This window comes from Chenopodium quinoa, unplaced genomic scaffold (assembly GCF_001683475.1).
Source record: "Chenopodium quinoa cultivar QQ74 unplaced genomic scaffold, ASM168347v1, whole genome shotgun sequence".
NCBI classification, from domain to species: Eukaryota; Viridiplantae; Streptophyta; class Magnoliopsida; order Caryophyllales; family Amaranthaceae; genus Chenopodium; species Chenopodium quinoa.
In genome coordinates this window covers 6659057-6684207 of record NW_018743574.1, presented here as the reverse complement: position 1 = coordinate 6684207, position 25151 = coordinate 6659057, and the positions used below count along the sequence as shown (strand labels likewise).

Genomic DNA, 25151 nt, shown 5'->3' with positions numbered 1-25151 from the left:
CTATTCAACCCAAATTGTTCCCGACCCGATTTCAAATCACCTTAAATGCAATTTAGACCACCTTATTATTGTTGATCAAAGCATTTTGTCTTGGGAGACCAAGTCGGTCTAGGCCAGCAAAAGAAAGGAGCATAATTCTCAAATTTAAGAGTTAAATATTGTATATATTTGTTGTATGGTCAAAGGAGATAATTATCTTCCTAAATTATAGATTATAGTTCCTTAGTATATTGTCATATATATTATAGTCAAAGGAAATAATTAGCTTGATAAAAATGATAATTATCTATTTATAGTTAGTTGAATGCGAATATGACCTGACTTTGAAATGACTCGACTTGATTGTAACCTACAAATTATTCACTTGAACATAACCCTCGCAGATTGGTCCGACTCGTCATTCACTTCTGACTCCGTGTTCGATAGCCCGACCGTTGAATCCGAGAATGACCCTACTTGGAAATGACCCAACCAGATTATAACCCGCAAATTATTGGCTTGAACGGTTGAACCGAACACGACTTGAACCCGAGAATGACCCGACTTGAAAATGACCCGACCTAATTATAATCGCAAATTATTGACTTGAACCGAACTCGACTGAAACCTGAGAATGACCCGGCCTGATTCTAACCCGCAAATTATTGACTTGAACCGAACCCGACTTGAACCCGAGAATTATCCTAAACCGTTTTAACTCGTGAAAACCCGAATTAAACCCGACCTGTTGTTCACCCGACCCGAATGTAACCTGACCTGTTATTAACCCAAACCTAATAAAAAGCATGACTCGACGTGACCCGATTCAAGCATGACCCAACCCTAACCCGACTCGCATAGGTTATGAAATTAATCTGAATTGTTCCGACCCAAGTTGACCCAACCCACTCTTACCTGGCCCAAAACCAATCCGTTTACCCGAATTGACAGCTCTAGGTACTAGGTCATATCAGCCTGATATATGAACTCGAAAATGGCTCACCAGACAATAGCACAAAGCAGATACAACTCAGACACTACACTTTGCATTTGTGCACGTCAGGATATAACCTTGTAGAATAACATTGCAAACTCCAACTCGCTACTAGTATATTACTCGATACTGGTAAAAAAAAAAAAAAAAAAAAAAAAAAAAAAAGGCGATGATATACCCCAATATTTATTATCCACTTCATTTCAGGAAGTTTGTAAAAGAGCATGTGCCTTTGCGTACAAAGCTCCTTTTCACATGGAAATTGCAACTTCACGATATAAATGCTTCCGTTGTTAAAAAAATACGGAGTAATAAACACTTACAGAGAGAATTTGCAACTAGCAAACTTACAAGAAGATACAGGGGCTGTAATAACAATCTGAGGGTATAATATTTAAACATAAGGCAATATGCAAAAACCTTTTAACATAGATGAAAATAACACAAACTATAGCCCCCTAACAACACGTTACTGCTTGCGCAGCAGTGAACCACAACCCTTAGAGTAATGGCTCAGCAGTGATCTGATACTAAATGCACCTTCCTAACACCACGTAACTGCTTGCCTAAAATCCTTTGATAATCAATTAAAGCTAGACTAAGTTGGATCTAATGCCATTTGAATCTTAGGCATATGGCTGGTGTGATGGTTGCATATTAGAGCCATAGCTAGGGGCAGCAGGAGAATACGGGCCTCTGGGCCTGGTATCTTGCGGATAATATAATCTTTGATCAGTGGCTTGAGCAGCATAAGGAAGTTGAGCAGTAACGGTAAAGCTATGAGGAGTTGGGAAAGCAGGATTGTACCTCTCTGGTCGTCCAGTTACTCCCGTATATGATGCCCTTGGTGGTGGGCCATGTCTCCCACGACCAAAGCCCCGAGCTCGTTGGCCTTGGAATCCTCTATCACCTTTCGGCTTTTTATGATGTTGGTGATAACCGGTTTCAGCTGTCCTCTTAGTATCACCTCTGACAGATTTGTCTAGCTGAGCAACCCTTTTATGGAGTGGATCAAGAGGGTAGTCAGCTTCAAGTTTATATTGTTCCACACACGCAATGACTGCCCTCAATGCTTCAAGTTCTCGAGCATTGTAGTCATTCTGAATGTGACACAGAAATTTCAGCTGTCAGAAGCTGCCAACGAAAACCTCATAGATGGTTCTAAATACAGCTATAATGATAAATTACTTCTTTTTATCAATGTGTTAATACCTGTAAGGCAGCACTGCCATTTCCTTGTGAGTTTCTCCTAAGCTCTTTCAAATATGCTCTCAAAAGAGGAACAGGAGGGAAAGCCTCAGAGAGCTTGAAAGCATGAATAAAATGTACTGCATCAATTTGCCTCCCATTACTTATCAGCGTATCAACCAAACCTGCAAAAGATTTAAGAGCTCAAATGGGTACACTTCTGAGTTCTGAAGAGTAGCAACTTTTAACAGTTAAACAATAGATAGGCACTTAGCACTTTAAACAATAAATATGCCATATACCTACAAAACAGACTACATTACTTGGGGGAATAAACCTATAAAGAACATTGACGCATATCTTTTCCAATCTTCAGAGACAGGACGGTTGAAAGAATACCAACCTGGTATCTTTTGTGTCAAACCAAGATAGCGGCAGAGCTCAGTTGCCTGCCTGTGATGAGCAACTGCAAGAACATACTTGCAGTGCAAAAACCCCTCTGCTTCCAATGAATTTTCATTGGCAGCATTAATGCTTTCCCCAGCCAATTTAAGTTTCCACACATTGGCAATAACTTTCGCCTGCTGCTGGGTTTCAGGGTTAAGAAAGCTATCAGTGTCACAGTCAGCCTTAGACAGAAAGGCAGACAAGGCTTCCATAAGGATTAGACAAGACTGACGCATGCCATGAAGGGCAGCATCTCTAAGATCCACTTCTTGGGTCATTTCTTTGGGAGGGGAAAATCCCGCCAGTGCATCAAGCACCAAACATGCTGGCTCAGTCGCAATACCGAGTGCGACTGACAGCTGTTCCTTCCAAAGAGAGGAAAGGTTTTCTAGGTTCTCCATAACAAATTTCAAAAGTCCTATGGAATCCATCTGCTCACAAAATTGAGTCAGCTCTGCACAAGGATTAACCTTGGCAGCAACACCTTCAACATTTCCCCCCATTTTATGAGGAGGTTTCCGTTCTTGGGTGTCAATTGATGCATTTTCATCATCAACAAAGCTGCTTACCTTATGGTTTTCCCTAGCTTTAGTGATGGCAGCCACAGCAGCATCTTTTAGTTCCTGTACCTGATCTAACAAATCTTGCTCCTTAGCCACAACTTCTGCCTCTTTCTCAGCAAAAAGCATGTGATAGTGAGATTCCCTAGCTGTGAAATCCTTCTCTTTGGCTTCAAGTTCTTCAAATGTCTTCTTCGTCCTTGACTCCAAGTTACGGAAATGTGCATCATTCCATGGAACCTGAGTACTGAAAGCAGCGTTATGAGTTTCCAGCTCAATTAATGCCTCCTCTAGTTGTTCTAGCAGAGATGAGCTCAACTCGACAGAGGATGTCATATTTATCTCAACCATTTCTTCTCTATCACCCATTTAACCGTTAGCCAGGGCTGCAATAAGATAATCCATATAAAAACACAAGATGCATGAATATATTAAATACAAGAATGCAAATATATTTTCCTTACACACCATAACTTTCATTACTTCATCAGATGTCACATCATTATACTAAAAAGAAATTTATTTCCAGCTGTGTACTAAACACCTATATTTAGGCTTAATTGGCCGCTGATTATATTCTACCTGATCACTAAAGCATGAACCATCGATATTCCCTCTAAATAGGCAAGGTTATGGTTCTATCGTTTAACTTGTTTATTTTATGTTGAGCCTATATAGTTTTAACAATGAGGAACAAAGTAATTAACCAACTTTTTTTTAAACTACATCATCTATATGTGTGCAAAGAAGCCAAGGATCATTAATGGAAGTTGGTGCAACTATTGTCAGAAAACTTGATTCTTCAAAAAATCTCTATCCTCATTTTCACCACTCTTTAACCACTCACATGCCTATTTGAATAACATTTTAATTACCCTAAGTAAAAATATTATGATATTGGCCTAACTAGACAAATGAACACCTCGGCCATTTCTATGCTACCAAACTAGCCATAAAAAATTTTAGGAAGAAAAATAAAATTTCACCTCCACAATCCCTAATCACACTAAGTCATTACCAAGGTGTTTCTCTATATTCAACCCGATAAACCACTACCACGGCTAGAGCTGTCAATTCGGGTAAACGGGTCGGGTTTGGGTCGGGTAAGAGTGGGTCGGGTCAACTCGGGTCTGGTCAATTCAGATTAATTCCATAACTTATGCGGGTCGCATTTGGTTTGGGTCATGCTTGAGTCGGGTCACGTCATGTCATACTCTTTATCGGGTTTGGGTCGGGTTAATAACAAGTCGGGTTACATTCGGGTCGGGTGAACAATAGGTCGGGTTTAATTCGGGTTTTCACGGGTTAGGGTAATTCTCGGGTTCGAGACGGGTTAAGTTCAAGTCAATAATTTGCGGGTTAGAATCAGGTCGGATCATTCTCGGATTTGAGTCGGGTTCAGTTCATGTCAATAATTTGCAGGTTATAATCAGGTTGGGTCATTTCAGAGTGAGGTCATTCTCGGATTCAAGTCGGGTTATGTTCAAGTCAATAATTTGCAAATTACTATCAAGTCAGGTCATTTCCAAGTCAGGTCATATTCGGGTTCAACTAACTATAAATAGATAATTATTATTTTTATCAAGCTAATTATTTCCCTTGACTATAATATATATGGCAATATACTAGGGAACTATAGTCTTAATTTAGGAAGATAATTATCTCCTTTAACCATACAACAAATATATACTATATTTAACTCTTAAATTTGAGGATGATGCTCCTTTCTTTTGCTGGCGTGGACCGACTTGGTCAACCTAGATAAAATGCTTTGATCAACAATAATAAGGTGGTAAAAATTGCACTTAAGGTGATTTAAAATCGGGTTATGAATAACTTGGGTTGAATTTAGGTCTGGTCAATAACAAGTCGTGTTAATTTCAAGTCGAGTTAGTAACAGATCGGGTTGAATTTTTGGGTCGGGTAATTAATAATCGGGTTTAATTTGGGTCGGGTCAATAACAAGTCGGGTTGATTTCAGGTCGGGTTTATAATAGGTTGGGTTAAATTCGGGTCGGGTTAGGAACAGGTCGGGTTGAAATGAGGTTAGTAATAAGTTGGGTTAAATTCGGATTTTGACGGGTTAAAACAGGTTTGGGTCAATTTCGGTTCAAGTAGGGTTCGGTGCAAGTTAATTAAATTGGCCGTTGTAAACCGGTAAATCGGTGCAAGTTGTAAACAGGTAAATAGGCCATTTAAAGACAAATTGTATGGTTCCACCCACCCAGAGGATATTATGGACCATAATAAACATTTTGACAATTTTTTTCCGGGCGAAAAAAAGTCAAATATTTCAAAAATTAAAGGCTATTGTCCACGCTTTTTAAGAAATTTTGGAGGTTTCAAGGCCCGGTGTCGCAAAGTCATGAGATTTTAGGGAATACATTTGGGGGTCATATAATGCCGTTTGGAACCATATATGATCATTATATGTTGTCATAGATGTTCGTGGTAGGCTTGAGTTAATAAAATCGGTGCAAGTTGAAAATCGGTAAATTGGCCGTTTAAAGGCAAATTAGATGGATCCACCAACCCAATTGGACTCCCGGAAGGTATTAGGACCATGGTAAACATTTCGAAATTTTTTATATCCAGGCGAAAAAAAGTCAAAAAAATCCAAAATTGAATGCTAATATCCACGCTTTTTGATAAATTTTGTAGGTTTTGTGTCGAAAAGACTTGAGATTGTAGGGGATACATCTCGGGGTCATTAATTCCGTTTGGAACCATATATGATCATTATATGTTGGCATAAATGTTCGTGGTAGGCTTGATTTACTGAAACCGGTGCAAGAAAATCGTTAAATTGGTCGTTTAAAGGCAAATTGGATGGTTACACCCACCAAATTATACTCTCAAAGGGTATTAGGGATCATGGTAAACATTTCGTTAAACATTTCGGCAATTTTTATTTCAGGGCGAAAAAAAGTCAAAATATTCCAAAATTGAAGGCTAAGATCCACGCTTTTTTCAAAAATTTTGGAGGTTTCGAAGCTCGGTGTCGAAAGCCTTGAGATTTTTAGGGGATACATCTCAGGGTCATATAATGCCGTTTGGGACCATATATGATCAATATATGTTGTCATTAAAGTTCGTAATAGTCTTGATCTAATGAAATCGGTGCAAGTTGTAAACCGATAAATTGGTCGTTTAAAGGCAAATTAGATGGTTTATCCATCCAATTGGACTTCCGAAGGGTATTAGGTACCTTGATAAACATTTCGGCAATTTTTAATTGTGGGCGAAAAAAAGTCAAAAAAATTCAAAATTAAAGGCTAATATCCACGCTTTTTGAGAAATTTTAGAGGTTTCAGGGTCCGGTGCCTAAAAGCCTTGAAATTTTAGGAGATACATCTCGGGATCATATAATACCATTTGGAACCATATAAGATCATTATATGTTGTCAAAAATGTTCATGGTAGCCTTGATTTAATGAAATCAGTGCAAGTTATAAACCGGTAAATTAGTCATTTAAAGACGAATTGGATGGCTCCACCCACCCAAAAGGACTCCCAAAGGATATGGTAAAAATTTTAGCAATTTTTATTTCCGAGCGAAAAAAAAGTCACATATTTCAAAAATTTAATGCTAATATCCACGCTTTTTTAGAAATTTCATAGGTTTAAGGGCCTAGTGTCGAAAAGCAATGAGATTTTAGGGGATACATCTCGGGGTCATATATTGCCGTTTGGAACCATATATGATCATTATATGTTGTCATAAATGTTCGTGGTATGCTTGAGTTAATGAAATCGATGTAAGTAAACCGGTAAATTGGCCGTTTAAAGGCAAATTGGATGGTTCCACCACCCAATTGGACTTCTAGAGGGTATTAGGGATCATGATAAAAATTTCAGCAATTTTTATTTTGGGCGAAAATAAGTCAAAAAATTCAAAAATTGAAGTTTGAAAAATTTTGGAGTCTCAGAACCCAGTGTCTAAAAGTTTTGAAATTCTAGGGAATACATCTCGGGGTCATATAATGTCGTTTGGAACCATACGTAATCATTATTTATTGTCATAAATGTTCGTGGTAGGCTTGAATTAATGAAATCGATGCAAGTTGTAAACCGGAAAATTAGTTGTATAAAGGCAAATTGGATGGTTTCACACTTCCACCCACCCAATTGGACTCCCAAAGGTTATTAGGGACCATGGTAAACATTTCGGAAATTTTTATTTACGGGCGAAAAAAAGTCAAAAAAAAATTCCAAAATTGAAGGCTATAATTCACGCTTTTTGAGAAATTTTTGAGATTTCGTGGCCCGGTGTCGAAAAGCCTTGAAAATTAAAGGGGTACATTTCGGGGTCATATAATGCCTTTTGGAATCATATATAATCATTATATGTTGTCATAAATGTTCGTGGTAGGATTAATCTAATGAAATCGGTGCAAGTTGTAAACCGGTTAATAAGTCGTTTAAAGGCAAATTGGATGGTTCCACCCACCCAATTGGACTCCCGGAGATTATTAGGGACCATGGTAAACATTTCGGCAATTTTTATATCCGGGCGAAAAAAAGTCAATATATTTTAAAATTGAAGGCTTATATCCACGCTTTTTGAGAAATTTTAAAGGTTTCGGGGCCAAAAGCCTTGAGATTTTAGAGAACACATTTCGGGGTCATATAATGCCGTTTAAAACCATATTTGATCATAATTTTTTGTCATAAATGTTTGTTGTAGGCTTGAGTTAATAAAATCGGTGCAAATTGTAAACCATTAACTCGACTGTTTAAAAACAAATTGAATGGTTGCACCTAAACAAATGGACTCCCGGAGGGTATTAGGGACCATTGTAAACATTATGACAATTTTTGTTTACGAGCGAAAAAAAGTCAAAAATCTCAAAATTGAAGTCTAATAACCACGCATTTTGTGAAATTTTGGAGGTTTCGGGGCCCGGTGTCGAAAAGTCTTGAAATTCTAGGGGATAAATCTCGGATCATATAATGTCGTTTGGAACTATATATGATCATTATATGTTGAAATAAATGTTCGTGGAAGACTTAACTTGATGAAAGCGTTGCAAGTTGTAAATCGGTAAATTGACCGTTTAAATGCAAATTGGATGGTTCAACCCACCCAATTGGACTCCTAAAGGGTATTAGGGATCATGGTAAACATTTCATCAATTTTTATTTACAGGCGAAAAAAGTTAAAAAATTCCAAAATTGAAGTCTAATATGCACGATTTTTGAGAAATTTTGGAGGTTTCAGGTCTCGGTGTCGAAAAGTTTTGGAATTTTAGGGAATATATTTCGGGGTCATATAATGTCGTTTGAAACCATATATGATCATTATTTGTTGTCATAAATGTTCGCTGTAGGCTTGAGTTATTAAAATCGGTACAAGTTGTAAACCGGTAACTTTGCTGTTTAAATACAAATTGGATGGTTACACACTTACACCTAGCCAAGTGGACTCCCGGAGAGTATTAGGGACCATGGTTAACATTTAAGCAATTTTTACTTTCGAATTAAAAAAAAGTTAAAAAATTCCAAAATTGAAGTCTAATATCCACGCATTTTGCGAAATTTTGGAGGTTTCGGGGCCCGGTGTCGAAAAGTCTAGGGATAAATCTCAGGGTCATATATTTCCGTTTGGAACCCTATATGATCATCATTTGTTGTCATAAGTGTTCGTGTTAGTCTTAAGTTAATGAAATCGGTGCAAGTTATAAATCGGTAAATTGGTCGTTTAAAGGTAAATTGGATAGTTCCACCCACCCAAGTGGACTCCCGGAGAATATTAGGAACCATGGTAAACATTTGGGCAATTTTTATTTCCGCGCGAAAAAAAAGTGAAAATATTCCAAAATTGAAGGCTTTTCGAAGGTTTCGAGGGCCTGGTGTCCAAAAGAAATGAGAATTTAGTGGATACATATTGAGGTCGTATAATGCCGTTTGAAACTATAAATGACTATTATATGTAGTCATAAATGTTCGTGGTAAGCTTGAATTAATGAAATCAGAGCAAGTTGTAAACCGGTAAATTGGTCGTTTAAAGGCAAATTGGATGGTTCCACTAAACCAATTAGGCTCCCGGAGGGTATTAGAGACCATGGTAAACTTTTCAGAAATTTTTATTTTCGGGTGAAAAAAAGTCAAAAAATTTCAAAATTGAAAGCTAATATCCACGTTTTTTGAGAAATTTTGGAGCTTTCAGTACCCGGTGTCGAAAAGACTTGAGATTTTAGGAAATACATCTCCATGTCTTATAATGTCATTTGGAACCATATATGATAATTATTTGTTTTCATAAATGTTCGTGGTAAACTTGAGTTAATGAATTGGTGCAAGTTGTAAACCGGTAAATTGGTCGTTTAAAAGCAAATTGGATGGTTCCACTCATCCAATTGGACTTCCGGAGGGCATTAGAGACCATGGTAAATATTTTGGCAAATTTTTATTTCGAGGCGAAAAAAAGTCAAAAAAATTACAAAATTGAAATCCACGCTTTTTGAGAAATGTGAAATATTTCGAGGCCCAGTGTCAAAAAGTTTTGGGATTTTAGGGGATACATCTCGGGGTCATATAATGTCGTTTAGAACCGTATATGATCATTATATGTTGTCATAAATGTCTGTATTAGGCTTGAGTTAATTAAATCGATGCAAGTTGTAAAGCGGTAAATTGGCCGTTTAAAGGCAAATACGATAGTTCCACCTACCCAATTGGACTCCCGGAGGATATTACGGACCACGGTAAACATTTCGGAAATTTATATTTTCGAGCAAAAAAAAAAGCAAAAAAAATCCAAAATTAAAGGCTAGATCCACGCTTTTTGAAAATTTTTGGAGGTTTCGGAGCCCGGTGTCGAAAAGCCTTTAGATTTTAGGGGATACATCTCGGGTTCATATAATGTCGTTTGGAACCATATATGTTCATTGTATGTTGTCATAAATGTTTGTGGTAGGCTTGAGTTAATGAAATCGGTGCAAGTTGTAAACCGGTAAATTCGCTGTTTAAAAGCAAATTGAATGGTTTCACCAACCCAATTGGACTCTCGAAGGGTATTAGAGATTATGGTAAAAATTTCGGCAATTTTATTCCGTACGATAAAAAGTCAACAAATTCAAAAATTGAATGCTATATCCACGCTTTTTTAGAAAAGTCTTGAAATTCTAGGGAATACATCTCGGGGTCATATGGTGTCGTTTGGAAGTATATATGATTATTATTTGTTGTCATAAATGTTCGTGGTAGGCTTGAATTAATGAAATCGGTGCAAGTTGTAACCTGGTAAATTGGTCGTTCAAGGCAAATTGGATGGTTCCACCCACCCATTTGGACTCCTGGAGGGTATTAGGGACCTTGGTAAACATTTCGACAATTTTTATATCTGGTCGAAAAAATCAAAAAATTCCAAAATTGAAGGTTTATATCCACGCTTTTTGAGAAATTTCGAATGTTTTGAGGCTCGGTGTCGAAAATCATTGAGATTTAAGGGGATACATCTCGGGGTCATATAATGTCGTTTGGAACCATATATGATCATTATATATTGTCATAAATGTTCGTGGTAGGCTTAAGTTAATGAAATCGGTGCAAATTGTAAACTGATAAATTGGTCGTTTAAAGGTAAATTGGATTGTTCCACCCACCCAATTGCACTCCCAGAGGGTACTAGGGACCATGGTAAACATTTCGACGATTTTTATTTATGGGTGAAAAAAAGTCAAAAAATTTCAAAATTGAAGGCTAATATCCACGGTTTTTAAGAAATTTTTAAGGTTTCGGGTAGAGTTGTCAATTCGAGTAAACGGGTCGGGTTTGGGTCGGTAAGAGAGGGTCGGGTCAATTAGGATTAATTTCATAACCTATGCAAGTCGAGTTTGGGTTGGGTCATATTTAAGTTGGGTCATACTTCTTATCAGGTTTGGGTCGGGTTTAGGTTGGGTTAATAATTGGTCGAGTGAACAATAGGTCAATTAAATTCGGGTTTTGACGGGTTAGGGTCAATTTCTGTTCAAGTCGGGTTCGGTTCAGGTTAATAATTTACGGGTTACATTCGGGTCGGGTCATCTCCATTCAGTCCTGTTCGGGTTCGGGTCTCACATACTCGGGTCAACTTGGGTCTAGGGTTGGTTTCAGCTCGAGTCAGGTCGGGTTTGGATCACCATTTTTAGGGAATGGTTTGGTTAATAATCGGGTTTGAGTCGGTATTTCGGGTCTGGTCAACTTTTGACAGTTCTAACCACGGGCTGTCCACGGCTATACATACAACATACTTCTAAAGGGGATTCTTTTAGGGCGAGGCAGGAAAGGGGAGGTTCCAGGTTTGTTGCCGTGCAACAAATGATACTATGATAGGCTAATTTCAATATATGCATATCTCTATAGAATAGCCTTAAGTTAAAGAATTCTAAAGGGGTTTTGTAGGAGTGCATTAGTGATTTTTGGATTGAGACTTGCATCATTCCAAAAATCACAGATGTTTGGGTCCAATTTAGTCCAATTGGGCCTGGTCACTGAATGATCCAATTAAAAGCCCAAGGTTAAGGCTCAACTCTCCAAATGTGCTAAAGTCAAAAATCAACATCCTCAAAGCCATGTCAAGGTCAGTCAACGGCCCAATCAGCTTGGCCCAGCCCAACTGACTTCCGGGCCCAATCCGCCTCCTTCATTAGCCAAGGTATAAAAGCCAACAATTTGGTCAATTCTTGGTAAGACAAAAAAGCCTCAAGCAACTAAACTCTTGCACAGCTTTCTCTCTCTAATATACTGACTTAAGCATCGGAGGGGCCTTCCTCGGCGTCCCCCCCGAGGCTAGTTTACGTGTATTTGTTGTGCAGGAAACCCTCGGCTCCTGCGTCGTTCGGACCGAGACCAAGTTCCCTCAAGATAAAAGGATCTTCCGAGATTCGATTGTTTTGATCCGAAACAATTTGGCGCCGTCTGTGGGGAACGCTACTAAATTTCGCGTCAGTCATCAAACACTCCGGCAGTCGCCATGACTAAGAGTGGAAAGAGTTCCAAGAAGGCTAAGAAGGGAGGAGGCCGGATTACGGTGAGGGAACGCCAGCCGGTTTATCCCTCCCCGGAGCAAGCCTCTTCCGAATCGGAGGCCCCCATTTCTCCGGAAAGGGAAGCCTCAAGAGGTCCTAGCCTCCAGGAGGAGAACACCTCGCACCACACTCGGCAGCCGGGGCCATCCCCGAGACCGAGTGGCTCAGGTGCGAGGAACTCCCCGCCGCGCCATAGCGTGCAATCCAGGTCACATCCGCGGGAGACTCCTCCCTCCGGACCCTCCACCGAGGAAGTGGCCAGAGCAGTGGCCATCTGCATGGAGTTCCTTAAAGCTCAAGGGGCTCCAATCCAGATGCCTGATGATCACCAGCCGAGAAACCTGAAAAGGAGGATCGGTCAGGATGATGGTGGACAAGTTCCACCACATAGACAACTCGGCCAGAGGTGGCGAGGGGACACCCGAAACTCCAGTAAGGAGAGGAGGAGGAACCCTCAACCCTCTGACCACTCTGAAGCTCAGAATTCCATGGGGCCCTCCAAGGACCCGGAATTCGCCCGCCAAAGCGTTCACGAACGCTTGGGTTCGAGGGAGGTGAGTGTGCATAGCCGCCTCACCTTCCCAGAGGATACCGGACCCCACCCAACCTTGTATCAGCCGGGGACGAAAACCACTTCCACCTCTGAGAGAGGAGGGAGCGAGGTCCCTGAGGCCGGGTACAAGGGGAAGGCGGTCATGGTTCCATCGAACTCGCCCTTCCAGAAGTGGATTCTGGAAGAGCATGTGCCAACGGTCAAAATCCCGGCACATATTACTTACGATGGTACCTCAGATCCTAAGGATCACATTGCCTCTTACGAGGGGCACATGTATCTGAACCCGAGGTCTGAGGCTACCTGGTGTAAATACTTTCCTACGACCCTCAAAGGTGTTGCCCAATCCTGGATCACCAAAGGGCTCAAGGAAGGCTCCATAACCGGTTGGAACGACCTCTCCAACAAGTTCAAGAGCAAATTCTCTACGGCCAACCGCCGAGAGAAGACCACTGCAGAGCTAATGAGTCTGCAGCAGGCGGAGGACGAGAGCCTCCGCGACTATCTGACTCGCTTCAGCAACGAGTCATCCGGAATCACAAGCCTGGATCAAGGCCTGGCCGTGTTCGCGCTACGGAACGGCCTCCAAGCTGGAAAGTTCCTGGACTTCATGGTCATGCATCCCCCGCAGACCCTGGAGGAAGCCTTGGAAGCATCGGATAGGTTCATCCGAGCCGAGGAGTGGAACAGATCCAGGTCTCACTCTCGTCCGAGAATTGACAAGCCGAAAGGGCAGCAGCCCGAAGTCTCGGCGCAGAGGAAAGGGAAGGCTAAGGCCTCAGAACCGTCCTCTGCTGCCGAGCCGAAGAAGGAAAGACACTTTCCCTACACGGGAAGGTACGATTCATACACTCCACTCTCCCTTCCCCGTGCTAAGATTTTCAGCACGACGAAGGACGAGGGGAGATTCAAAAAACCTCGTCCGTTGCCTCCCTGGCATCAGACGAGGGGAAAGGACCAGTGGTGCGAGTTCCATGACTCACCCGGACATCGCACCGAGGACTGCGTCCAGCTGAAGGACCAGATTGAGGATCTGGTCCGCAAGGGGTACCTGAGCCAATACCTCGCGGACAGGCGCGAGGAGAAAAAAGCTGAAAAAGATTCTCGGCAGGACCTCAACTTCGCTCGGAAGAAGGATAAGGGACCTCAGGGCAAGGAGTCCCTCGACATCCTAGTTATTTCCGGGGGAATCTCGCGAGGCACAGCCAAACGCCAACTGAGGGGTCTAACCCATCAGATTCATCTGGCTGAGCTTCGGCAGTCCCAGTCACCGGCGCCGAACATCCTGTTCACAGCCGAAGACTGTGAGGGGGTGGTATACCCCCACGATGACCCACTAGTAATCATTCTGGGCATCGCCAACCGCAACGTCTGGCGGACCCTCGTCGACGGCGGTAGCGGGGCGAACATCCTCTTCCGAGGAGCGTTCGACCAGCTGAGGATGGGAGCCGAGCACCTGGCCCCCGCACCCTACCCGGTGTCTGGATTCAACGGCTCTTCCTCGTATCCTGACGGGAAGATTACACTTCCTGTCACCATCGGCGAAGGCCGAGCAGCTAGGAATATCATGGCCGAATTTTTGGTCGTAGATGCTCCATCTGCATACAACGTGATCATGGGGAGACCCCTCATTCACGGCATTCAAGGAGTCGTCTCCACGTATCATCAAATCATGATATACGTTTCAGACGAGGGACGCTCCGAGAAAATAAAGGGCAGTCAAAAAGAAGCCCGCCGATGCAATCACCTCAAGCCATCCACGTCTCGCCGAGGCGACCGTGGCGATGGGGAGGAAAAGCACCGGGACCGAAACGCCAAAAAGCCGAGAGGCTCAGACGTTTCGGCTAATGAAGCCCCAGACAACGAGAAATCTGATGGGGGCCAAAAGGCTGACTCCGCCTCAGAGCCGAACGACTCTGATGGCCAGCCGCGGTCAGGAAAGTCTGCTAATATTGATAGCAGGCCGGAATTCGAGGAATCCAACTCTAAGAGCATGGAGACGGATGACCTGACCGAGTCAATAGAACTGACCGTAGGAGATCCGAACAGATGTGTTAGCATCGGGTCGTCACTGGAGCCAAACACCCGTGCGGCACTCGTCCAACTCCTACGGGCCAGTGGAGACGTGTTCGCCTTCTCAGCCGCAGAAATGCCCGGGATTGATCCGGACTTCGTCTCCCATAGGCTTAATGTCGACCCCTCCAGTCGACCCATTAAGCAGAAAAAGCGGAACTACTCCGCCGAAAAGAACCAGAACATCGCAGCTGAGGTCGATAAGCTCCTAGATGCTGGGTTCATTGAACCCTGTCAGTATCCGGAGTGGCTGGCCAATGTTGTAATGGTTCAGAAGGCAAATGGTAACTGGAGGATGTGCGTTGACTTCACGGACCTGAATAGGGCATGTCCCAAGGACTCCTATCCGCTGCCGAGGATCGACCAACTGGTCGACTCGACAAGCGGGCATGCTCTGCTCAGTTTCATGGACGCATTCTCGGGATACCATCAGATCTTCATGCACCCCGAGGACCGAGCTAAAACAGCGTTCATAACAAGTTCCGGGTTGTACAATTACAGAATGATGCCCTTCGGATTGAAAAATGCGGGGGCAACATATCAGAGGTTGGTTGATCAGGTTTTCGCCGAGCAAAAAGGCCGAAACATGGAGGTTTATGTTGACGACTCAATCGTCAAAAGCATAAAAGAAAAAGATCATGTCACGGACCTAGCCGAAACCTTCGCCACCCTCAGAAAATACAAAATGAAGCTGAATCCGAAGAAATGTGTCTTCGGCGTGAAGTCAGGCAAGTTCCTCGGCTTCATGGTCAGCAAGAGGGGGATTGATGCAAACCCCGCCAAAGTACAAGCTGCTTTAGACCTCCCCGAGCCGAAGACAAAAAGAGATATTCAGCGTCTAGCCGGGAGAATGGCTGCCTTGTCCAGGTTCATCTCACGAGCCTCAGACAAAGGGCTCCCTTTCTTCAAGGCGCTGAAGCTCCAAAATTCAAAAGGCATTGAATGGGGAGACGAACAAAAGTCAGCCTTTCAGCAGCTCCGTGAACACCTGGCTCAACTCCCAACACTGGCAAGGCCAGTCGTAGGAGACATCCTATACTTATACGTGGCGGTCAGTCCAGCCACGGTAAGCGCGGTGCTGCTAAGGGAAGAAGAAAAAGTTCAACAGCCGATCTATTTCGTCAGCCACACCCTGACGGATGCCGAGACGCGCTACCCATTGTTAGAAAAAGTGGCTTATGCAGTGGTGGTGGCTGCTCGGAAGTTGCGACCCTATTTTGATTCTCATCAAATAGCGGTTCTAACTGATCAGCCGTTAGAGAAAGTCCTCGGCAAGGTTGAAAAATCCGGTAGACTAGCAAAGTGGGCTTTCGAGCTCACCGAGTTCAGTATCGGTTATCAGCCGAGAACAGCCATCAAGGCGCAAGCCTTGGCAGACTTCTTGGCCGAGTGCTCCTATCAGGAGACTCTGGATGCAAGGAGGAAAATCTGGACCGTCTTCACGGATGGGTCCTCCACCGTGAACGGTTCGGGGGCAGGGGTCGTCATTACCTCTCCCGAAGGCAAAACCTTCGAGTATGCACTAAAATTTTCATTCAAAGCCTCTAACAACGAGGCCGAATATGAAGCAGCCATTGCTGGCTTAGACCTGTGCATATCGTTGGAAGCCGAGCATGTCTACCTCAAGACAGATTCTCAGCTGGTCGCCAATCAGATCCGGGGGGAGTATGAGGCTAAAGAGCCTTCAATGGCAGCTTACCTCACAAGGATCAAATCGACAATTGCGAAGCTGAGATCTTTCGAAGTAGAGCTGATCCCAAGGGGTCAAAATGCTCAAGCAGACGCACTCTCCAAACTTGCAAGCTCAACTCTGACTGAGTTAAGCCGTTCTGTCTATGTGGAGGTGCGCCGAGAAAAGAGTGTAGCCGAAGCAATATCAATCTGCTGCGCTGCACTCGAGCCGAGCTGGATGGATGACATCCTGGCTTATAAACTCAGGGGCGAGCTCCCCGAGGATAGGAATTCGGCCTCCAAGATAAAGCGGATCAGTTCACGATTCCTCGTCTTCGGCGGCCAACTCCTCAGAAAATCCTTCTCCGCTCCATTATTGAAATGCGTGGGTCCAACGGATGCCGACTATATTCTCCGAGAGATTCACCTCGGCATCTGCGGAAACCACATAGGAGGGAGAACCTTAGCCCACAAAGCTCTCAGGGCAGGGTATTTTTGGCCTACAATGATCTCGGATGCAAAGAACATGGTCAGAAAATGCGAGAAATGCCAAAAATTTGCACCGGTAATCCATCGGCCATGCCTAGATCTCCAGCCAATTCTTAATCCTCTTCCATTTGCACAATGGGGGTTGGATATTCTGGGACCCTTTCCCGAGGCCCCATACAAAAGAAAGTGGCTGATAGTCGGAATCGACTATTTCAGCAAATGGATTGAAGCGGAAGCTGCTTCAAGCATATCTGAGCAAACTGTCAGACAGTTCATCTGGCAGAACATAATAACTCGGTTCGGCGTCCCAAAAGTTTTTGTGTTCGACCACGGCAGACAGTTTGACAACCTGCCCTTGCGCCGATACACTGATCAATTCGGGATAAAATTGGCTTACTCCGCGGTTTGCCACCCTCAGAGTAATGGCCAAGCCGAAGCCGCGAATAAACAGATCCTTAACGCTCTCAGAAAAAGAGTAGAGGATCAAAAGTCCAAGTGGGTAGAGGAACTTCCGGGAACCCTCTGGTCACTCCGGACAACCGAGAAGGAGGCAACGGGGCATTCACCTTTTCAGCTGGTGTATGGATCCGAAGCAGTGCTTCCAGTGGAAGTGGGCTCAGAAAGCCTACGAGTGAATCTCTTCTCAGCCGAGGAAAATGAGCAGCTCATGAAAGAGTCCCTCGACTTCCTTGACGAGATTAGAGATCTAGCCCGAGAAAGGATGGCTGCACACAAGCTCAGAATGAGCAAGTCCTACAACCGAAGAGTCTATCAACGACCTCTCAGAGTTGGGGATTTAGTTCTGAGGAATGCTGCAGCTGTTCAAAAAAGTCGCATTCATGGCAAACTCTCAGCATCTTGGGAGGGACCTTATGAAATTTATCAAGAGCTTCAGCCCGGTACCTTCAGACTCAAACAAATGGATGGCACCGAGCTGAAAAACCATTGGAATGCCGATGTGCTCAAAAAATACTATGTGTAAATCCTTCGGATAGTACAATCTATGTAAGTACACTGATTTTGTTTACAAAAAGGCCATCGAGCCAGTATTCATTCAGATTGCGTGTATTCTTTAAGTCTTTATGCTTTCTACGGTTTTTCAAAAATTCAAGGTTTCATTCGGCGCTGTCCGGGGTATTGCATAATGATGCCTTGTACCTCGGCAAGCCGTAAAACCTGCCAAAAAAGGATACAAGCCCGAAGTATTGCATAGTGATGCCTTGTACTTCGGAAAAGCTGTTCCTTTGGGCAAAAAGGCCATAGACTTATCCGAAACATAGCCTAAAAAATAGGAACTGATAAAGCCCCGAAGTATTGCATAGTGATGCCTTGTACTTCGGATGAATCAGTTCCGGGTGGTAGTTGCAACTCTGAAGTATTGCATGATGATGCCTCGTACTTCAGATAAACTGCTGCCCCGGCATGGTGTTTCGGATAGTTGTTCCCTTGGATGAATTGAAGAAAGTGTCACAAGAGTACCATCTCTAGAGTGAAAACTCTCAGGTGGGAAATCAGTACTTTAAAAACAGATGTAGAAAATAAAGCAAAGTGTTCAAAGATCCTCGGCTTAGCCGAGAAAAATTATCAGCCATTCCAGAATTCAGAAGACCTCATCTTCAGATTTCTGGGGGGGCAGAGGGAAATAGAGAAATGGCACAACTGATCTAATACCCTTCAGCTCAGCCGAAGTTTGATACTTATGTCAGTTTTTTCACAAGTTGAAAACATCCGAGTACAAACGGCAAAAAGAAGTCTCAGCAGAAATGATTCTCGCTAGCCGAAGTTCTGCACTTAGCAAATATTTGAAAGATCATTCAAAGAAAGCAGTAAAGTGCGAAGACTGGTAAAGCGAAGAAAAAAAAAAATAATACACAAGAAAGCTGAGAAAGTGAACTTCTTTGAAATAAAAATGTTGAATTACAAAAATAGTCGGCAGCCGCCCACAAGCGGAAAGTAACAGCTGCCGAAATACGTACAGGCAAAATAAAAATATAATAAGCTGTTGTACGATAAGGCAAGCTGAAGCAAAAAAAAACAAAAGGCAAAAATTCAGAAAGCGGCAAGTCTAAAGTTGAGCGCATGATGAACCGCAAGATTCTGAAGACGACTGCCCGAGTTCCTATGCTTCAGCCTGAGGATCAGACTGATCAGCTTCATTGGGCCCAATGGTGGTCTCAGCTCCAGCAGCAGAAGAAGCAGGCTTTGCACTCTGCCGAGCCTCCCTTTCCCTCTGCTCAGCCTCCAACTCCATCCTCTCAGCTTCTTCCTCGGCTTCCTCAGCCTTAAGGATTTCAGCTTCGATTGGAGTGGCATACTTCATGTGAGGGTCTTCGGGATCTTGGACCCATTCAGCACATTTGGACCAGTCCAGCTTCGGCTCAGCATGAAGGCAGACCCTTCGGCACACTCTGAACCCGTTTCTAAAACCCATTTCATACTCTTCTTGGGTATAGATACGGACTTTGAGTAGAGCCTCAGCATCGGCCAACTTCTTCTTCGTCTCCTCCAAGTCTTCCTCGGATCTCTTCAGCTCATCGACGAGCTTGGAGGAGGAGCCTTTCAGCTCGGTAAACTCTTGCTGAACCTGGGAAGCCTCGGCCTGAACTTGGACCATTTCTTCCTTCTTGGCAGTGAGCTGATCCTCAGCCTCTTGTAGCTTAGCTCTTTGAGCTTCAGCAGCAGCAGCAGCCTCTGAGAGTTGGACGTCTTTGGCCAAGAGCAACTCTTCAGCAGCCATTCGGCTGGCTTCAAGAGCCTCTAGACGCTGCTGCACTTCAGCTTGTGCAGCAGTTCCTTCTTGAATTCGGCTCTCAATAGCAGCCTTGAATTTGGAGACGTCCACTCCCATATGCTCCTGGAGGAATTTTTCCCCTTCCATCAGTGGGGGAAAAACCTCCATCTCCATAGCATCGCAGAAGGTTTTCAGAGCTTCGGCAGCTTTTTTACCGTACTCCTCAACCTCCTGCTGCTTCTCTTCAGCTGCTGCTTGCTTCAGCTTAGCAAGCTTAACTTCCTCTTCAGCCACCTTCCTTTCGTACACAGCAGCGTCCACCCTATCTTGTAGGGAATCTATCAGCTCTACAGTGAGAGTCTGATTGTGCACGAACTGAAAACAGGGGCACAAGTTAAAAAAGTAAAAAATAATAGCTGAAAGGTTGAGTTCAGAAAGAAATCAAGGCAAGGAAAATTACCTGCATCATCAGCAGTTGGTTAGACCTGGCTGGGTCAGGAACTGATCTACTGGATTCGCCCATCCCAGCAGTGGCCTTCAGCGACCAGATCCTTGCCCTGTCTACTTCGGACATGCCAGCAAAATTGCCGAAGTAGGCTGCAGCTCCTTCTCGGTTTTGACCCCATATGAGGTCCCAGATGTGATCTGGGATTGGAATTCGGGGGGCCGAGAAACCCATTTCTCCAGAATGCAGAGTCTGGAAAGAAGGGAAGGACGACGATGGAGCTTGATTAGCTTTGGTTGTCTCAGCATCGTCCTTCTCAGAGGAGTCAAGTACTATGACCTCCTCTTCTTCAGGGGTGAGGACGAAAGCCTCAACCTCTCTTGCGATATCTGCCGTGAAGCCTTCAGCACTTGACATCACGGCATCTTTATTTTCGTGCTCAGCAGCACTCTCCTTGATTTCTTCTTGGACCCCTCCCTTAGGTTCAGGAGTTCTCTGATCCACCTCCATCTCAGGAGGTGGCGGAGGGGTCTTTTGAAGAGATTGGGGTGTTGGCTGGGGAACCCTCGGCGATCCATTGCCTTCCTCAGGTTCCCTTATTGCGACGCCGATGGTCATCGGCCTCGGCTGAAAGTCATGAGGGCCGATGATGGCCATCCTTCGGCGCCTTTTCAGAAGGGGCTGCTCGTCCATATCTGAGTCTGAAGACTCTTGTATTTGATCTTCGGGACGAACAGGAGCTTTGCCTTCTCTGTGTCTGTTACTCTCTTCAGACTGTAACAGACAGGGGGGAAGAAGAGTGTGAGTAAAAAAAAAAAAAAAAAAAAAAAAAGAAGAAAGACAAAGTTAAGTCTAAAGGCTCACCGAGGTCTTCAGCAAAGCCTCGTCTTCTTCAGCTGCCCTAGCCGCAGCTTCTTCAGCAACTCTGGAGGACCCTTCTCCACCTTCACAAGCTTCAATAACCCGTGCAACCTCTTCGGCTGTACGGGCAGCTTCAGCTTCTTCTTCCAGCAGCTGAAACAAGGGATCCCTCTTCTTCCACCAAGGCTTCTGCCTCTGATACAGAGCAACAGCCTCAATTTGGAAGTGGGAAGAGTCTAGGTGAACCTCTCGGCGCCTTGGTTCAGTGATAGGGGGAGCCCGATCAGTTACGACTCGTTCTCGGTTGACGCCAAGGCGAGCGTAATCAATGCCGACGTTGGTCTCGTCCCGTTCTGAAAAAGAAAAGGGGAGAAGTCAATTCAGTTAGTTCGGCACATCACAAGAAAGCAAAATGAAAGAAGAAAAGAGATAATTAAAAGGCCTCGGCCCCAGCCGAAGAAGATTACCATCCCTAAACTTTCGGCTGAGGCCGACAGCTGCCAGCATATTCTCTTGGAAAACATAGTGCGTATCGGGGAGCCAAGTCTCCGGGATATGCTGCATTCGGCCGCTGCCTCCCCGGTTCGGCAGCTTGCCGAAGATGTTCTGCTGATTAAGGTTCGGGTCTGGCCCGCTATCTTCGGGAGGACCTAAACTTCCCATATCAGGATCCGGCTCGGCAAGATACCGGGGAGCGCTGAAAACGTAAGGGTGGCTCGGCTCCGTGGGTGCCCTAACCCAAATCCATTGACCTCTCCAGTCCTTGTCTGAAGAGTCATTTGGCCACATGGTCAAGTATTGGGGCCGGGACTCAATCCGATACCACCCAGAACCATGGCTTCCGTGCCCACTCTGAATATTTGGCACTAGCCGATGGAGCTTTCTGAAGCAGTGCAGGTTCGGCACGTATCTGAAGAACTTGCAGACCCATAAGTACGTCATTACCCTTCGGATGCTGGTGGGGGTCAGCTGGCACAGGGAAATGTTGTAATGGATCAGCAAGTCTCGGACGAAAACGTCCAAAGGGAACCTCAGCCCATACTGAAGCTGTCTCGTGTACACCCCCACATACCCCGGGGGTGGACGATGGATTCTATCGGATGCTGAGGGCATTCGGCACCAATATCCATCAGCTTCAAAAATGCCGTAGTGCAACTCAATTTGCTCGGCAAATCGATATTGATCGGCGTTCTCTACCCACCATGAGTAGGGGCGGTTCTTTATCATGGCCGAAGCGACTTCGGCATTCTCCCACTCTGAAAACCCAGGGAGGATATCCCAAAGGACAGCGGGAATTTCATCGTCCCGTCCAGAAGCACTCGGCTCATCCGTTCTCTGAGGAGGAGCCGAAGAAATGGGAGTCGCCCTAACCCCTTCAGCAGGGTCAGACTCTGTCCTTCGTCCATTCCAGGTCCCAATCCTGTCCCTGGGATCGGGGATTAGCCTTGCTCTTCTTGGAGCACGGGCTCCACCTCTAACTCCCCTCACCATTGACGAATTTCGAAGGAAAAAGTCGAAAAAGGGGAAAGAGTGCAAAGTCGAAGAAAGATGAAATAAAATCAAAGGAATTTACCTTGATCTGAAGCAAAAGCCGCCGATTTACGAATTGGTAGTGACAAGTCTCAGCTTCTAAGCTTAATGCTCGGGGAATTTGCGAAGTTTTGATGCGGGCTCTTGAGCGTTCTTGAGAATTCTGGGTTTGTGTTGATGAGTGAGTGGGGAGAGAAGACGCGCCTCTATTTATATCTCCAGAAATGGGAATTCAAGGAGTCTGCGTTTCAATTTCTCTCAAGCACCCCACTAAGTAACCGTTAAACACACGACCTTGCAGTTAAGTCGCCCACTACCCATCCAACTTCCGCAATCATCCACATTAACTGTTGTTATCTCATTAATCATGGGTTAATTACGGTTTAAATTCACATTTTTGGATTAACAAATCATTCACTTCCCTCCTTTTCTGATTAAATCAAACCCGACCCGTCATCCTTCCAAATCGGGTCTGGGGGGCAAGTTGTTTGGGTCCAATTTAGTCCAATTGGGCCTGGTCACTGAATGATCCAATTAAAAGCCCAAGGTTAAGGCTCAACTCTCCAAATGTGCTAAAGTCAAAAATCAACATCCTCAAAGCCATGTCAAGGTCAGTCAACGGCCCAATCAGCTTGGCCCAGCCCAACTGACTTCCGGGCCCAATCCGCCTCCTTCATTAGCCAAGGTATAAAAGCCAACAATTTGGTCAATTCTTGGTAAGACAAAAAAGCCTCAAGCAACTAAACTCTTGCACAGCTTTCTCTCTCTAATATACTGACTTAAGCATCGGAGGGGCCTTCCTCGGCGTCCCCCCCGAGGCTAGTTTACGTGTATTTGTTGTGCAGGAAACCCTCGGCTCCTGCGTCGTTCGGACCGAGACCAAGTTCCCTCAAGATAAAAGGATCTTCCGAGATTCGATTGTTTTGATCCGAAACAACAGAGATTAACTAGTAAATCCTATTCGCCTCACCAAACGATCACGATATCCATACATAGCGGTAAAATAACTTCTCGATAGAGCAGTTTCTTAGCAGATTGTAAAACCTACACCTACATGTTCCAACATTCATCAATTGTAGAACTCAACACCTTCATGATTGCCAAAAGCATTTGCTCGTTTTTCTAACTTACAACCATTATAAATGTTAAACCTAAAACATGTATAAGCTTCAAAAGTACAAGAATCACAAACTTTAATATTCAATTTAGTTTAAATTTAAAAGAGGTATTATTTCAATTCTTCAAAAAAGTTCTCTAATTTCATACATTGTTAAACAAATTAGCATCCAACCCAACCCCATGAAACTCCCTCAAACAATCAAATTTGACAAAGCGATTAAGCAGAAAGCCAGAAACAGATTATATGATAAAAAAAAAAAATTTAAAAAAATCAAGAAAGAGGATTAATTAGAAAATCGTACCTGGAAATAAGAGAAATGTGAAACGAGCAGAGATTCAAGGTTGAGCGAATAGAGAGATAAGGTTTTGAATTTTTGATGAGGCAAAACAGAGAGAAGTTTGTGGTTCCTAGAAATATCACGATTCACGAACAATCGTTATTGTTTGTTTTGCGTTTCGGTCGAACAGTAGAACTAGAACATCTTTAACCCTCGCCAAACAACCACCGCTCTCCAACTAAGCAAATTTTGTCAGTTTTGTACTTTGTGCAATATCAAAATGATACTTCTCCCTCCTTCCACGTTTCGCTTGGTTAAGGCTAGAGGTGATAAAAAATCAGGTCGGGCTAGACCTTAATATAATTTTTCGTGCCCAAACCTGTAAAAAAGTAGCGGGTTTATCGAATCAAAATGGGCTTTTTGGGCTGGATTTGGGCTTTTATCTAAAAAAGCGTTTTTATGCTTGTCCAAACCCTCCCAATTTTCGGGTCGGGCCAATGTTGATCATCTCTAGTCTAGGCGTAAGAATTTCTTATGGCTTCAATTGTAGATAGGGACATAGAGCTAGGTATGGATCGGGCCCATTTGGACATCGGGCGAACATGAAGGTCTATCGGCATAAAAGAAGGCTTGACCCATCACTCATCACAAGCTCATTATAACACGAGGGGCTTACATGTGCTCATATTTCATTCAAATACGAGTACATCAGTTTTAAAATTTAGCATAAGTACGGTACAAGTACAAACATTATATCTTCATATCAAGTCACATATGTCTAATCTAAGGCACGTTGGCTTGGCCTTGCACGACTCAATTGTACTTGTACACGAGCCACCTAGCCATCACATTGCTTTTGGGTCGTGATGGGTAGATTATCATCTGACATAAGAGACATGTACTTGTACTAAATCATAAAATTCCTGTTTTTTTAGAAAATGTTTTGTTGTTAGGGTTTAGTAAGGACCGAATAAAATGACCTATTCTAAAGGACGTAAAAATAATTGCATAGTACTCTCTCTCTCCCCCCTTTTGTTTGCTCCATAGGGTAAAAGTCTTTTTTTTTTTTGGTTATTGTTGGAAGAAATTGAAGAGAGAGAGTAGTAGTGAAACCAAATGTAAAGATAGTATATATGGAGCAATTTTTTTTTTGATGCTAAGTGAGCACTGTAGATTAAGTTCTCCGTATATGCAAAAGTTCTCCGTATATGCAAATGCTATA

The 25151-nt window shown here is 43.7% G+C and overlaps 1 protein-coding gene across 2 annotated transcripts; it reads right to left on the bottom strand.

Annotated features, from left to right (window-relative positions):
- Nucleotides 1-624: 624 nt before the first annotated feature.
- On the bottom strand, nt 625-24217 carry LOC110682374 (FRIGIDA-like protein 3). 2 transcript variants are annotated; one of them, XM_021858706.1, is made up of 5 exons: nt 23954-24217; nt 2565-3554; nt 2186-2346; nt 1781-2073; nt 625-1675 (listed from the first exon to the last, which is right to left on the bottom strand). In XM_021858706.1, exons 2-5 carry the CDS (start codon nt 3535-3537, stop codon nt 1600-1602), a joined length of 1503 nt encoding a protein of 500 aa, XP_021714398.1. In that variant the 5' UTR covers nt 3538-3554; nt 23954-24217; the 3' UTR covers nt 625-1599. The 2 variants fall into 2 exon arrangements, with proteins under 2 accessions (XP_021714398.1, XP_021714397.1); XM_021858705.1 differs by having other exon boundaries at nt 625-2073.
- Nucleotides 24218-25151: the final 934 nt, after the last annotated feature.

Coding starts and splice junctions, on each gene's coding strand:
- LOC110682374 (XM_021858705.1), bottom strand. CDS start 3,537: ATGGGTGATAGAGAAGAAATGGTTGAGATAAATATGACATCCTCTGTC. Junction 2,347..2,564: donor TTTGACACAAAAGATACCAG/GTTGGTATTCTT, acceptor AATCTTTTGCAG/GTTTGGTTGATACGCTGATA. Junction 2,074..2,185: donor ATGGCAGTGCTGCCTTACAG/GTATTAACACAT, acceptor TGTCACATTCAG/AATGACTACAATGCTCGAGA.